The sequence below is a fragment of the Odocoileus virginianus genome, chromosome 4 (genome assembly GCF_023699985.2).
Source record: "Odocoileus virginianus isolate 20LAN1187 ecotype Illinois chromosome 4, Ovbor_1.2, whole genome shotgun sequence".
Classification (NCBI taxonomy): domain Eukaryota; kingdom Metazoa; phylum Chordata; class Mammalia; order Artiodactyla; family Cervidae; genus Odocoileus; species Odocoileus virginianus.
This window is the reverse complement of record NC_069677.1, coordinates 58225529-58242793: the sequence shown is the minus strand read 5'-3', so window position 1 is coordinate 58242793 and position 17265 is coordinate 58225529. Positions and strand designations below refer to the sequence as shown.

The 17265-nt window shown below is 38.9% G+C and overlaps 1 protein-coding gene across 1 annotated transcript in view; it reads left to right on the top strand.

The window, feature by feature from the left end:
- CPB1 (carboxypeptidase B1) overlaps window positions 1–17265 on the top strand; it is a 37565-nt gene that overhangs the window by 11724 nt on the left and 8576 nt on the right. Inside the window, exons 4-9 of the mRNA XM_020911678.2 lie at window positions 4559–4658; window positions 4747–4848; window positions 5692–5793; window positions 8342–8452; window positions 8539–8629; window positions 9570–9772. Of these exons, the coding sequence (XP_020767337.1) occupies window positions 4559–4658; window positions 4747–4848; window positions 5692–5793; window positions 8342–8452; window positions 8539–8629; window positions 9570–9772 (709 nt within the window). The remainder of the gene's footprint in view (window positions 1–4558; window positions 4659–4746; window positions 4849–5691; window positions 5794–8341; window positions 8453–8538; window positions 8630–9569; window positions 9773–17265) is intronic.

Sequence of the window (17265 nt, the reverse complement as noted above, 5' to 3'; positions counted from 1 at the left end):
TGTATGAATGCTGTCTCATGTAGAACACAAGATGTTCTCTAAGGACTAAGATCTTGTTAATTTTTGCTTAGCACATTAGTGGCTTATAATTTTCTAAGTATTAAGTAATAATAAGTCCCCAGAAATCCTGTAGAAGTACCCCGGCAATATCTTCGCCAGGGCTGCAAGCGATCCCTGGGCATCCCATTATTGCCTTCTATGGTAGCTAGTGTGTGTTTAGAGGGTTTCCTGCCAGCAAGAATTTGCAGTTTTTCCATATAATGGGCTCCCCTGGTGGCTCAGACAGTCAAGAATCTGCCTTCAGTGCAGGAGACCCAGGTTCAATCCCTGGGTCAGGAAGATCCCCTGGTGAAGGGAATGGCAACCCACAACCCATTCTAGCCTGGAGAATCCCATGGACAGAGGAGCCTGGCCAGCTACAGTCCATGGGGTCGCAAAGAGTCAGGCACAATTGAGAGATTAACACTTTCACCTTCTATGTAACAGGAACCATTAACTGCACACATTTCACCAAAACAGCTTTTCAGATTTTTCAGTGATTCCAGCTCTCTTCACCAAGACTTGCATCAGTTGGTAGTTTCAATCAGATTCTGAATTACCATGGGAAGAAATTCAAAATGTGTGCAACCAGAAAAATAGCTATATTTTTAAATGCTTATGTTGTACCCTATGTACACAAAGACTAAGAATTGGATGGTGTAAATCTCGCACTTTTGGTTCTGAACATTGACAGAACCTTTCGGTGGGTCTATGTCCTACCCAATCCAGGAAGAGACTGAGTGTTGCTCTCTCTCTGTAACATTTTTCTGCATGTCACAAATCTGAATACTAAAGTGTCCTTGAATAGCAATTGGTACACAGTAATGTTCTTCAGTGGCAGTGGGTGTGCAGTCTGGGAAGTGACCAAACACTCCGTTTCCAGGAATCTAAAAGGGGGAGAAAACTGTCCTGACTCTCCTCTCAGACATTGTGCTTCCTGCTCTTCTGGGAGTCTGTTATCTAATTTGCACGCATACTTGTTAAAAAAGAAGTTGGACAGCACCACAAAAGAAACATATAAAAGTATAAAATAGTGTATATGCCTCTGTGCTTTGGAGCTGTAATGCAGTCCCTGTTACATTAAGAGGCATTGTTTTAATCTCCTGGAATAGAAGCTCATTATTTAGTAATAATATTTTGTAATATAGCTAAAGTAGTGCTTCATCCTAAATCTAATAAAATCAAATAATCACTGGGCTGGAAGGGTTCATTTAAGGTCAATCCCCTACCTTCAGGCAAAAGTCACCACCACATTTCAACCTCATTCTGATAGTCTTTTGTAAGTTACACTTTTACTCTTGGGTGTCATCTTAAATCTAATTGGTTTTATTATGTTTCTTTGTTTTGATTATTGATGAAAATGTTTAATATTTAACATAATAATAACTCTAACAGAATGTTTCCTTTTAGTACCAAACAAAACACCAACCTCCAAGTAGTCACTTATTCTCCCAAATAATTTGAATCTGAAGATTGGATGAAAAAGTAAAGATATTGCAACATGCTGTGGAAACCCCTACTTCCTACTCCATTTAGAGCTGGTTCGTGGTAGGTCAGAAATCACCATGGTTATGGTCTTAGATACAAACGTCTATTGAATGTCCTGAGGCTGGGAGCAATTAATTCATGATTTCTTTTCTCTGGGCACCCATTAAGAAGCCATGTGACATAGATGATTATTTCACTTGTTCCCTGAAAATGGAAAATCTTGATAAAGGGAAAGTGGATGTCATTGACCATTTCCTCTTATATTTTTAGTTTTGCCATTCTGTTAGAGAACTTATAATTACCAGGCAGGATTTGTTCTTTCAAATTGATGATCTTGGAATAGCTGTTTTCTTAAAGGTTTCTGCCTCCTGGTTTTTAGTTTTCAAGGTTTTTGTCTTGCTTGCTTTGGCTTTGTTTGTTTTTAGTTTTTAGTTACATTTGAAAGCCATTTTCCTAAACTATCTCTACTCTAGATGCTTGCTTCCCTGGAGTTTATGAAGATGGTGAAGTGAAAAAGGGAAAGTGTTAGTCGCTCAGTCATGTCTGACGCTTTGTGACCCCATGGACTGTCACTTGCCAGGCTCCTCTGTCCATGGGATTCTCCAGGCAAGAATACTGGAGTGGGTAGCCATTCCTTTCTCCAGGGGATCTTCCCGACCCAGGGATCGAACCTGGGCCTCCTGAACTGCAGGCAGATTCTTTATGTCATGAGTCACTAGGGGAGCCCATAACTGGCAGCTTCACTTCAGTTTAACTTTTCTTCATAAACTTTGAACAAATCCATATAAATGACCAGGACGTGAGAATCTGAGTCAGGTCCTTGCATTTCAGAGCTGAATGGACACTGAGTACCAGCTAACCAAATATCCCGTTATAAAAATTGTGAAAGTAAGACCCAGAGACTAAATGACTTTGCTGAAACCAATCTACATACGAGGCAAAACCATGACCCTGATCTTTTGACTTCTAACTCTAGATTCTTTCTAATTCTATCCTATTTCCTAACAATCCAACTTGGGTGTTTATAATTAAACTATAATCATAATATTATAATCATTGTTCCTAACCATAGGAGGCAGAATGACTGTCCCCCCCACCCCAAGAAAAAGACTACATTCTAATCTCTAGAACATCTGAATGTGTTATGTTAATAGCAAAGAGAAGTTCAGAATGTAGATAGAATTGAGGTTGCTATGGAATTAAGGCTGCCAAGCAGCTGAACTTAAAATAGGTAGATTATTCTAAATAAATGGGATTCCCAGCTGGCATTGTAGTAAAGAATTCACCTGCCAATGCAGGAGACACAGGTTCGATCCCTGGGTGGGGAGGATCCCTTAGAACAGGAAATGGCAACCCACTCCAGTCAGTATTCTTGCCTGGGAAGTCCCATGGACAGAGAAGCCTGGTGGGCTGCAGTCCTGTAGCCCACAGACTCCTGGTGGGTGCAGTCCTGTAGCCCACAGACTCCTGGTGGGCTAGGAGTCGCAGGGGCCGGACAAACCAAGCAAGTGAACGCAGAACACAGCGCAACGTTCTAGATGCGCCCAGGTGATCCCGGGCCCTAAGAGAGGAGGGGAGAGGCAGAAGAGGAAATCCGAGTGGAGAAACACGAGAAGGACCTGATTGCTGCTTCTGGCCTTGAAGATGCAGCAGGGCAAACAGCCAAGGAACGCGGGCAGCTTCTGGAAGCTATAAAGGGCAGGGAATCAGGTTCTCCCCTGGAGCTTCCGGAAAGGAGCATATCCCTGTGGACCCATTGATTTTTACCCCAGCGAGACCTCTGCTGGGCTTCTAAACCATAAAATAATAAATTCATGTTGTTTTAAGCCACTTAGTTTGTGCAAACAGCAGCCATAGACATGAATACACTAACAAAGTACTGATGGCTATGCTTAGTGGGAAATTTTCTTTCCACAGAATAAATCTGAAACTCTTCTCCTTTTCCATTTTATTTTTTTTAATACTACCTTAAGAGAGTTAAGACCTTAAGACAGTGTTTCCTTCTTGCTAGGAAATCCATACCATTTAGTATTGATTCACTGCATTTTTCCACAAACGGAGGCAAGTTCATGCCCAAGTTAACCAAATGGAGGGGAGACCTGGAGGGAAGTTCAGAGAAGGTCCCTGACAGACTTCACCAGAATGCCCTCGGGGCAGTCGGAGGAGAAGATTTTGATGTGCAGCTACAGTTCTCTGTGAGTCAGATAAAAACATTTCAAGGCTTGACTGTGGATAACAGAAGTTTCTGCAAGCTAGCTCCTGCCCATAATGTTTACAGTGCTATGACCAAGGACATTAATGCTCATAAAATTTTGTCCCTTCGAAATACACTTTCCACTCAGAAGCTACAAAGTCAAACACAGTCACACATACCCACACCTTCACCCCTGCCTCTTATAATACACACTTCCACCCGAATAATCATTTTTAGGAAATAGCAGGCCTCAAAATCTCTGTCATCAGTTTTCATATTACCTTGCTACAGGGCCACTCTTAGACTTCTTTAAACATGCCAAAAGAAAGACAAGCGGAAGCTAGTACTTTAAACTCAGTGTTCTTTTGTCTAATAAAGTTTTACTAGCTTGTTAATATTTCTGAATTTCCACCCATCAAGGTATTTTTCTCAAAACCTAAAGAAAGGCCTCAGGTGACGGGATGTCCCAATTTTCCTGGGAATGAGTAGGTTGCTGGGACATGGTTTCAGTGCTAAAACAAGGGAAGTCTTGAGCACAGGTAGGCTTGAGGGCATGCTTTTGTGCGGCAGCCCAAGGCCCTGACCCAGGGTTCCCCAGATAACAAGGAAATCATCTTTCAGATTTAAGGTCCAAGGACAGCCAAACAAGTTTGCGCCAAGGAAGAGCCTGCCTTACTCACACCCTCTGGTACCCTTCTCAATGATTTACCCGCTTTCTGAGACAAGTAGCTCAAGGTGAAGAGGACACATCTGACTAGCAGAGACTCTGCGTTGTTGCACATGGTCACAGGGAAACGCGCTGATGTTCACAGGAGTGCTTCCTCTGGTTTATTACAGGGTATTGATAAGCAACCTGAGGTCCATGATGGAGGCTCAGTTTGATAGCAGAGTCCGTGCTACTGGACACAGTTATGAGAAGTACAACCAATGGGAAACGGTATGAAGCATACGTGATTTAGACAGACATTGCCTTGAGAACTGAACTGAGAATGTCCCATTAATCCATCAATGGTTCCATTCGGTAGATAGAGGCATGGACTGAACAAGTCGCCAGTGAAAACCCAGACCTCATCTCTCGCAGTGCCATCGGAACTACATTTTTAGGAAACACTATCTACCTCCTCAAGGTAATGCTTTTTAACCATAACCTTGCCACATCTGAGCACTTTAAATCAATGAATTCTAACACAGTAACATCTGTTTCACAGACATGTTCATCTCAGACATTGTTATAACTCTTTTTCTGCCTACATCCCTCAGGGAATCAAACAGAGTACCCAGATTCTTTTATCATGCGTGAATTTTTAAATCATTATTTTGATTTATCCAAAAGGAAAAAATGCAATAAAATAGAAGTCCTATAAATTTAACCACATTCCTGTAAGCAATGTAAATGATCATCTACCTTGATGAAATTCTCCTCTCCCAGATGTTGTTTGCAAATCCATTTGCTAAAGAGGTTCATAAACTTCATGTCTATCAGACAACATCACACAGCGCATCAACAATTCATTGCTGTTGTCCTCCAATGCCATTTTTATCATGCAATGCTAATGAAGAAGATAAAAAGACAAGGAATAAGTGGGAGAAAAGAAAAAAATCTTACAATATTAGCAACAATCATGATTATTTCTAATTACTTATCCAGTTGTCTTGGTCATGTCACCTAATAATAGCAGTAGAAAATAACCTCCATGTGAGTACAATTAAGCAGAGTAATCAAGCATCTTCTGAAAATACGAGCTTGACAAGCTTAATAAAAATAATAAACAGCCATGGAAGCCTCCAGCTCACTGTGAGTGTCGACAGGCAAAAACACAGTGTGCAAGTATTATGATTTAATTTAATCCTGGAATATATCTCTTGTTGCTGGCAAGTATCGCCAGTGGAGTCCAAAGCCCAGACAGGTAGAGAATGTTAACCTCTGAATGTGATGAATCGTTGTCTTCCTTTTCCTTTTGATTCAATAGGTTGGCAAACCTGGATCAGATAAGCCTGCCATTTTCATGGACTGCGGCTTCCATGCCAGAGAGTGGATTTCCCCTGCATTTTGCCAGTGGTTTGTCAGAGAGGTCAGTATGTAGGACGATTACTGACAGAGCAAAGTAGAAAGTATTTTTTTTATTTCAATCAATCCCTTATAAATTAGCTATAATAAAAGAGAATAGCAGCACAGAAAAAAATCATAATTCCAAGTTCCAAGCTATAAAAGTCACCTAGAAAACTTGATAAGGCAAAACTTTAAAACAGTTAGCAAATTTTATTTATTTGAACTTCACTCATCTTAATTTTCTCACCCACCTTTGGGAAAAAGGCTAACGGGTATTAAGTACAGTGAACAGGTCATTGAAAAGGTGTGGTTGTGGGTAAACCACTAACTTGACCATTATCTCCTAGATGCTAATCAATGTACACTTCAAAATAAAAGAAAATAACACATAGGAGCCCCTACTGTAAGTGATACTATTTTTCACTCCTTTATAAAGGTCAAGGTAAGATATATGTGTAAATCCTTTTAAATACCCATAAGTACATAAATGATACAAAAAGATAATTCAGTCAAGAAAGAAAAGGAAGGAACAGTTCTTTCTTACAGAAGAAGTTACAGCTAATGGATGTACAAATGAGCAAAACAGAAAGCCATCATTAGAGCAACATCATAATAAATACTTCACGAAAACCTACAGGTGGATACAAAAATTATGGGGGAAAAGTTTAAGGAGAAATAGGTCATTAGCAGCATCAAAGCACCTCCCCAAAAATGTATTATACTATATTACACAAGCAAAATTTACAGTGCAGAAACCTAGCAGGGACTACCTTAACCAAGCGATCAGGTTAACAACACTAGTAACATCACCAGTGTAAGATACAATCAATATCATGTAACCCCGGATATTGTGCACCAAGAAGGTAAACCATCTTTTTGGTATTCTTTCCCAAAATGCACAACCTCCTTCTAATCATTAAAAAAATAAAATAAACTCAAATTGAGGGACCTTCTGTAAAATACCCAGACCAGTACTCATTAACAATGTCAAAGTCATGATGAAAAGTCAAAGGAATTGTCGCAGATAAGAAGAGACTAAGGAGAACTGACAACCAAATACAATGTGGGAGCCTAGATTGGATCCTACAATAGAAAAAGGACATTAGTGAAATCTGAATTAAAGTCTGTCGTTTATAGTACTGTACCACTATTAATGCTTCACTTTGATCATTGTACCATTGTTATGTAAGATGGTAACATTTGGGGAACCTGGGTGAAGGGTATATGAGAACTCCCTGTATTTGCAACTCTTCTATAACTTTCTAAAATTATCTCAAAAGTAAAATTACATTTAAAATATTGAAGTACTTTAAAAATAAGAGACTATTATTATATACAATATACTTTCTTTTGTGTAATGCATTTTCTGTATCTATTCACTAGGCTCTTGGTTTCTAGACATGTTATGTGCCCAATTGGCACCATTTAATTTCAGGGAGTTATTGCACCATCTACAGGACTTTCCAGATGGCACTAGTGGCAAAGAATCTGCCTGCCAATGCAGAAGATGCAAGAGACATGGGTTCAACCCCTGGGTCGGGAAGATCCCCCAGAGGAGGGCATGGCAACCCACCCCAGTGTTCTTGCCTGAAGAATCCCATGGACAAAGGAGCCTGGCAGACAACTGTCCATGGGGTTGCAAAGAGTCAGACACAACTGAAGCGACTTAGCATGCACACTCGCCATCTGCTCTCTAGGAGAAAGAACTTTCATCGTTACTTTGGTTACCTCCAATCATAGACCACCAACAAAACATACTTTATACCTCCTCCAACCTAAAAAGCAATCTATTCAAGCAAGCCTAGGGAAGAGCTGAAGACAAATTTAATATGATCCTGGGGCTGAGGAACTGTGACTAAGAGAATATAACAAATCAGTATGAGCTCCTTCATTCATACATAAGGGTCCACATCACTTAGCAGGACGAGCTAGACCCTTAACAGACCTTCTTTCTCAAGAAAGAGGAGTAAGAAGACTCCTTCATATGAAATTTGGAAATTTAAAGAGAGCCTCTCCAAAACCCATCAGAGTGATCTCACTGCACAGTGGGAGGCCTTTTCTTTCTTCTTCCATGTCAGCCACTTCCTCTAGTGAGACTGTCTACAGGAAGTATCATCAAAATTAAACAAATTTCTGGATGATAATATAAGGAACATGCAAAGCCACCCACAGACATTTCTTACTTACTAGGAATAGGCGTTACTCTCATATCCTACTAATTTTGAAGAAAAGGTATTGCAATTGCTATTTTAAAGGAAATAAGCATTTATGTTCTTTAAAAATCTTTCATTTTATTACAATTTTGTCCATCTTTAAAAAGTTGAAATAAAAATAACTAAATGAGCTATGTGTGGATAAAACAGAGTACTTAGAAACAGAGAATCAGAAGCTATTTTAAACAAAACTATTAGTAATACTTTGCTATTTGCTTTTTTTCAATATTAATAATCTCTACCTCAAAAAGGGTACCCACTTTTGTTATCAGAGTCGACATTTGTCCAGTCTATGTAAATTTCAGTGCATAATGCATACCATTTTCCATAAAATTCTGCTTTGTAATTTGTACACAGGCTGTTCGGACCTATGGACGTGAGATCCACATGACAGAATTTCTCGACAAGCTAGACTTCTACGTCTTGCCTGTGGTCAACATTGATGGCTACATCTACACCTGGACCACGGTACAAGAGCCAATACTAAGAGGGACTGACGAAATTAAAATGAACCATTCTGTTACACTCGTCCTAACCATACACTGCACTTTCAGAACCGCATGTGGAGAAAGACCCGTTCCACCAAAGCTGGATCTACCTGCGTTGGCACAGACCTCAACAGAAACTTTGATGCCGGCTGGTGCCGTAAGTATCAGGCTGACCATTTTGCTTGCATCGTGGAAAGCACAGGAAGTAAAATAACAGGAACATACAACAGTGTCACAAACAAGAAAAACTATAAAATTTTATATTTTCAAGTTCCAGGTTTCTAAAAGCACAGACAATCAACAGTTCATATATTCAGTCAATAAAGATGCATTACCTATTCTACTGTGTTCCCAGCTGTATTAAACGCTGGAAACATAAGATGAACAAACCAGACGTAATCCTACTATTGGTGGGATGTACACCCTAGAGAAGTCATCATTAAATAGTTATCCAAGCAATTATTTAAATAAAAATGTGATAGAATTATAATTTTGTGATTCAACTCTCAATGATTACAGTAACACAGAAATTTCTCATGGGTGTTTGTCCCCTACTTACTAGCTTTCTTATACTATACTGGTCTCATCGTTGAGTACTACGCAGGGACATTAGGGCTTCCCAGGTGGCGCCAGTGGTAAAAGTCTGCCTGTCAATGCAGGAGACGCAAAGATGTGGGTTTGATCCCTGAGAGGAAGGTCCCCAGGAGGAAGAGCTAGCAACCCACTCCAGTATTCTTCCCGGGGAAATTCCATGGACAGAGGAGCCCGGCAGGCTCCAGTCCATGGGGTCCCAGGTAGACAAGACTGAGCATGCAGACACATGCACACAGGGACATGTTAGTGATTCCACATGCAACTTTTTACCCTGCTAGCTTAAAAGCATCATAGTCTTGTAACTAAAAGTATATGTACTTTATAATGTATACATACATGGGATGATTGTAAAAACTCTTGCGAAAACAACTTATTTTTTTTAACTCTCTAACGCTGTAGTTTGAAATTTTGAAACACGCCCTACTAATTTTGAAACACGTTCCTACTAATGTAAGAACATCAGTAGATGACCACTTGCCATTAACAGCATCATGTTTTTCCAGGTATTGGTGCCTCTACAAACCCCTGCGATGAAACTTACTGTGGATCTGCTGCTGAGTCTGAAAAAGAGACCAAGGCTGTGGCTAACTTCATCCGCAACCACCTGTCTTCCATCAAAGCATACCTGACAATCCACTCCTACTCTCAGATGATGCTCTATCCTTACTCCTATGATTACAAACTCCCCAAAAACAACGTTGAGTTGGTAAGTCATCATGGTAGCAGATACAGTATTTTGCTGTTGATTTTTTTTTTCAATTCTATTCCTGGGGAAAAACAATTATACAATTTCTGGAAGGTCCATGGTTGACCTTTGGTAACAGAAGTAAAACAGATTTACAAGGAATCTGAAATTGGCTAGATACACTGGCTAGAAGAAATATGACTTTCATGCAGAGAATGATCCACAACATATGGTCATTTACTAATCTTCCAAACAACAAGAGTTCCACTTCCTCCTGCTTCACCACAACACTGACACATATGATTTCAAACACACGTGGGGTAATCAACAAAGTTCCTTCACTTCACATATAATCTTCATCAGAAAGTTAATGTTATTAACCTGCCTCGAACTGGATTTGACATACATAGGCAGAGTATGGCAGATGTTAATAGGAATTATGCATATCTGGCTGATGTTGAGCTAAGTGATAAGATCCTAAAATGCCTATTTCACTGTTGGATTAGGTAAGACACAGATGTAAATCAATCAATGAACAAATGATATGAATAGGTCTTTACTAGATATGATGAAAAATTAAGTATCCCTGCCTCAAAAATTAGCAATCTTGTTGGTGAATCAAAATATAACCATGTGAAAAGTTAAATAATGAGTTTTATAATATTCATGTTAAATATGGTATATCTGCATAATTTTTTTAAAATAAGCATATGTGAATCCTTCAACAACTTTTTTTTTAATTATGAACATCTGACTATCAGAAGTTGGAACCAATGATCTAAAAGAACAAGTATAAGATTTAAAGCATTTGACTTATGCCAAAAAATAAAGTATTCCACTTAGAAAATGACATAGACATTTGGCTTACCTAAATGCATAAATTCAAAGACCCAAAACTTAATCAACTGGAAATTGTTGTTTTGTACTTTCAGATTCAGTCTCTTAGAGGCCAAATAAAATAAGTAATGCTGTAAATATTTTGTGAAGAGGAAACTCGAAAAATAACTCAACCTTTTAGAAAACTGATAGCTAATAGTTGGCCAGGTCCTTTTCTTTAAAAAAAAAGAAAAAAAAAATTTCAAAACGCTTCCCATTTTCCCTATCTGTAGCCAAAAAACAAAAGCATAACATCATTAGTTGGAACCGTTAAATATTTTCAGTTTTCCAATAATGCTCAGTCTGTGAGTATGCTCAGCAGCGGGTGCTCACGGGCCTGCTGTCCCAGAGATGAGTGTGGACAGCTGCTCATTTCAGTCCTAGATATCTGGCCACCAGAGGAGAGGAAGTGGGGGTATGTTGCTTGCTTAATTCACGTGAATATGTTTAAACTGTACCACATCAAAAGGGAAAAAGGCAAAGCCATAAAAACTAAGCACTAATGAGTTACTAAATAAAATATTAAAACTAAAATTATAAACCACATTAAATGTAACAATAGCTAATATATCCAGTTTGCTTAATAACTAGTTTTAAATATATAAACACTAAAAGACTAACGCTAACAGAAAAGCTTAAAGTGTTCTTTGGTTTCTTTTAATTAATTTATTAATTTTACTTTACAACATTGTAGTGGTTTTGCCACACACTGACTTGAATCCGCCACGGGTGTACATGTGTCCCCATCCTGAACCCGCCCCCCCCCCCGCCTCCCTCCCCATCCCATCCCTCTGGGTCATCCCAGTGCACCAGCGAGGAGCATCCTATATCATGCATTCAATCTGGACTGGTGATTCATTTCACATATGATAATTTACATGTTTCAATGCCATTCTCCCGTGTCATCCCATCCTCGCCCTCTCCCACAGAGTCTAAAAGACTGTTCAACACATCTGTGTCTTTCTTACTGTCTCATATACAGGGTTATTGTTAACCATCTTTCTAAATTCTATATATATGCATTAGTATACTGTGTTGGTATTTTTCTTTCTGGCTTACTTCACTCTGAATAACAGGCTCCAGTTTCATCCACCTCATTAGAACTGATTCAAATGTATTCTTTTTAATGGCTAAGTAATATTCCATGGTGTATATGTACCACAGCTTCCTCATCCATTCGTCTGCTGATGGGCATCTAGGTTGCTTCCATGTCCTGGCTATTATAAACAGTGCTGCGATGAACATTGGGGTGCATATGTCTCTTTCAGATCTGGTTTCCTCGGTGTGTATGCCCAGGAGTGGCATTGCTGGGTCATATGGCAGTTCTATTTCCAGTTTTTCAAGGAATCTCCACACTGTTCTCCATAGTGGCTGTACTAGTTTGCATTCCCACCAACAGTGTAAGAGGGTTCCCTTTTCTCCACACCCTCTCCAGCATTTATTGCTTGTAGACTTTTGGATAGCAGCCATCCTGACTGGCGTGTAATGGTACCTCATTGTGGTTTTGATTTGCATTTCTCTGATAATGACTGATGTTGACCATCTTTTCATGTGTTTGTTAGCCATCTGTATGTCTTTTTTGGAGAAATGTCTGTTTAGTCCTTTGGCCCACTTTTTGATTGGGTCTTTTATTTTTCTGGAATTGAGCTGCAGGAGTTGTGTTCTTTGGAATGGAACTGCTTCACAATGTTGCAATACTTCTTATTTGAGGATAAGTTTAAACTCTTTTTGCAATGAAAACTTTTTTGCCCCACTGGCTCCATACAATAAAAACCTAGTATCTGGACTGCTTTAAAAGTCTATAAAATGTCCTTTAGAAAAAAGAATCAAATTAGTTCTACCTTTAGAATCTCAAGAAAAATTCTTGCTATGTCCCTCCAGAGACTGTGATTCCCTGACACTTTTCTCTAAAAATCACTTCTCCATTTAAAGTCAAGGAAAGAGGGGCAATAGAAAAAAATACATACTAGAAATTCTATCCTTCAAGATTATTTTTAAATTCTAAAGAAGTGAAACAGAACTATACAAAAGTAAAATATTCATAATGAATTCTCAAAAAGAAAACACAAACTACAAAATAATCTTACCTTGGATGTTTATATTTATAGCCACAAATCTAATAAATTCAAGGAAAAGGACATGCTATTTCCTATGTTTTTTAGAGCATGATAAGATATGTGATAAAATGCATGCATGCATACTTAGCATGATAAGATACAAAACTTATTTGCACTTATATCACACAGATTGATATAAAAGTTAATTTCCAACAATTTTTTTTTCTATGACTAAACTTTTGCCTAGCATCTTAAATCAGTTCAGTTCAGTTCAGTCACTCAGTCATGTCCAACTCTCTGCAACGCCATGGACTGCAACACGCCAAGCCTCCCTGTCCATCACCAACTCCCGGAGTTTACTCAAACTCATGTCCATTGAGTCGGTGATGCCATCCAACCATCTCATCCTCTGTCGTCCCCTTCTCCTCCTGCCCTCAATCCCTCCCAGCATCAGGGTCTTTTCCAATGAGTCAGTTCTTCACATCAGGTGGCCAAAGTATTGGAGTTTCAGCATCAGTATCAGTCCTTCTAATGAATGTTCAGGACTGATTTCCTTTAGGATGGACTGGTTGGATCTCCTTGCAGTCCAAGGGACTCTCAGAGTCTTCTCCAACACCACAGTTCAAAAGCATCAATTCTTCAGTGCTCAGCTTTCTTTATGGTCCAACTCTCACATCCATACATGAGTACTGGAAAAACCATAGCTTTGACTAGATGGACCTTTGTTGGCAAAGTAATGTCTTTCTGCTTTTTAATATGCTGTCTAGCTTGGTCATAACTTTCCTTCCAAGGAACAAGCATCTTTTAATTTCATGGCTGCTGTCACCATCTGCAGTGATTTTAGAGCCAAAAAAATTAAGCCTCTCACTGTTTCCACTGTTTCCCCATCTATCTGCCATGAAGTCGTGGGACCAGATGCTATGATCTTAGTTTTCTGAATGTTGAGCTTTAAGCCAACTTCTTCACTCTCCTCTTTCACTTTCATCAAGAGGCTCTTTAGTTCCTCTTCACTTTCTGCCATAGGGTGGTGTCATCTGCATATCTGAGGTTATTGATATTTCTCCCAGGAATCATGATTTCAGCTTGTGCTTCATCCAGCTCAGCATTTCTCATGATGCACTCTGCATATAAGTAAGTAAGCAAGGTGACAATATACAGCCTTGTATATTGTCAATATACAATATACAGTATATTAACAACATACTCCTTTACCATCAGTAAAATCTGAGATTCATATTATTTGATTATTTGATTCATTTGGGATGTGGCACCCCAAAATAATGTAAATCATTTGAATAGTTAACCAGAAATCCTTTCAGTCTTTTTCTTAATTTGTATCAAACCAATTCACTTACTTTCTAAGAATATTTTTCTAGAACAACTTATAGCTACAGTGTTATTACAAACATATGTATAGTCAAATGAGAATTAGAGTCTCTCAATAAGAAAAATACTGGCTTTTGCATGGTTTTTATTTGTAATAAAGCTATCAATTTTTTATTTTTTTTCTTTTTTTTGTTTTATTTTATTTTTTTTCTTTCATTTATTTTTATTAGTTGGAGGCTAATTACTTTACAACATTGCAGTGGTTTTTGTCATACATTGGAATGAATCAGCCATGGATTTACATGTATTCCTCATCCCAGTCCCCCCTCCCACCTCCCTCTCCACCCGATCCCTCTGAGTCTTCCCAGTGCACCAGGCCCGAGCACTTGTCTCATGCACCCAACCTGGGCTGGTGATTTGTTTCACCCTAGATAATATACATGTTTCAATGCTGTTCTCTTGAAACATCCCACCCTCGCCTTCTCCCAGAGTCCACAAGTCTGTTCTATACATCTGTGTCTCTTTTTCTGTTTTGCATATAGTGTTATCGTTACCATCTTTCTAAATTCCATATGTATGTGTTAGTATACTGTAATGGTCTTTATCTTTCTGGCTTACTTCACTCTGTATAATGGGCTCCAGTTTCATCCATCTCATTAGAACTGATTCAAATGAATTCTTTTTAATGGCTGAGTAATATTCCATGGTGTATATGTACCACAGCTTCCTCATCCATTCGTCTGCTGATGGGCATCTAGGTTGCTTCCATGTCCTGGCTATTATAAACAGTGCTGCGATGAACATTGGGGTGCATATGTCTCTTTCAGATCTGGTTTCCTCAGTGTGTATGCCCAGAAGTGGGATTGCTGGGTCATATGGCAGTTCTATTTCCAGCTTTTTAAGAAATCTCTACACTGTTTTCCATAGTGGCTGTACTAGTTTGCATTCCCACCAACAGTGTAAGAGGGTTCCCTTTTCTCCACACCCTCTCCAGCATTTATTGCTTGTAGACTTTTGGATAGCAGCCATCCTCAATTTTTTAAAAAAAAGTAAAAGTCTTGACCTAGAAAGATGAATGTTCCACCCAAATCTAGTGCCTCCATATTAATTCTCAATTAGAAAAATATGACCCCACTATTAGAAAACAAAAGATAGTAAAAGATTAATAACATGAATTATTGGTACCACACTACATTTTAGATAACTCAGATTTTCTTAAAGCAATGCAAAGCAGATTCTGTCATACAGATTTTAGCATATATTTGATTCTTTTTCTTTATACATCTAAAAGTTATAAGATAACATTTGTAGCAAAAAAAATATGCTTCAATGAAGTAATCAGAAGGAAATTATTTTAGACAGAAACATTAGCAGTTTCAGTCCAAAGTTAGAACATACCATAGGCAGCAATCCTTTTATATCAGAGTTGTGATAAAAATGTATATGGCTGCATTTCTGAAAGATCTTACACGGAGATTACATGACAGTTACTCCTGCAGGGGGAAGAAAGGTAGAGATGAGAAAGCAAAAGACCAATGAAATAAAAGTACAGAAGTAAGAGTATGGATTACAAAGGCTACCAAAAAATATATCTCCAGCAGATGAGTAAAAAGTTTGAGGAAACATAAGTGCATCTTACATGCATATGCTTTCCTGACAGCGAACTGCTTTTATACACACTATAATTATTTAAAGAAAGAATACAAAATGTACTGTGAGTTTTCAAGTGGCTTCATAAACTGTCCAATCTCAGTATTGACTTCAATATATATCTATCACTATCTTCAAACGAAGTTTTAAGACTCAGAAAAGAATATACTGACAGCTCCAAAATTCTAAAAGGTAATGAAATATTGAGTTATATGACCTCTTAATCATCAGAGGAAAGAAAAACTAGAAGACATAATATAAAGGCTCCCAAACCAATCCAAATCCTTCTGTTTATTGAGCATAGAGAATCTCAGAATCTTTGGTCTACTTTCCTCCCAAAGAGAGCTACATGACACTGTTAACAACAATTATTACTATAATACTACTTCTAAATTCAAAAGCAGGAACAGAGCTTCACAAGTGGGAACCTTGAAATTTCTCTGGTTCTGCTTTCTCATTTTCCAGCTTAGACAATGAAGGCTTAGCTGAGCCAAGACCAGTGATAGTGGCAGGCTTGGGCATGGAGGTAGCAGACACAGAAAAACACTCTAGGCTGCCCCAATCCCCAAACACACACACACATAGATTTGAATGGCCGTATTCTATGCTGGTGCCCTATATAGCCGGTTTGCCAAAGATCTTTCATTAAATAAAGTCTTTTAAGCCACAAATATACCATTATTACTTCTAACCCTGGACACTGCTAAGGATTTACACTGGCCAGTTGAGATCTCTGACTTCTCAGGGCCCAGTTTTTATGATTCTGGCCCATTCCTCCATGGGTATACATGCATAAACCAGGACAGATAGGACAGGCTAATAGTTTCTGGAAAATTATTGACCTTGACCAAAAGATAGAAATCCATTTCTCAACTCTAATACCATCTAGCCCAGTGACACCTCACTACCTCTTCATTAAAATTTTAGTTAATGAGCCACCAAGATAGAAACCCACTGGTCTACTCAAGCATGTGAGCATAAACCAAGACTATGATTAGAGATAAACATAAATATCAGAGGGAAGAAATATTGTGATGAGGAGGTGGGCAATTACCGGGTCACTGCTGTCACCGAGTCCCTGACTAACAACAAGAGTAACAGGGTCAGAGCCTGTCCGTCAGGCCGGCTGCCAGCGGTCAAGGCAGATGGACTTGAAGCACACATTTGCTTCAGGAGCTTTCTCACAATTTCTAATCTCACTCATAAGACAAAAGAATTTTAAATGACAACTGCAGAATTTCTTTGACTGGAGAGACAGTTGCTGATTTACCATTTTTAAAGTGGTTTCCTGGCCTGTTAAAATTCTCCTGCAGGGTCTGGTGACTCATAAGGCAACTGCCAGAAACTCTACTGAGCACCTATTAAGTGCCCAGCATAAACCATGGCTCCTGCCGTAAGAAGGGAGTAGACAGGGGTCAGCCTGTCTACTTGTGAGTGTTTTCTGGAAGGAAGAGTAACCGGACGATGGAGGGACCTCAATGTCAGAATGAGCCCTGTGTCACACAACAGGCCCTGGAGCCAGTGACCTGATAAACAGAACTGCCAGGTCGAATACAGGACTCCCACTCAGATCTGATTTCAGATAAATAGCAAATAATTTTTTAG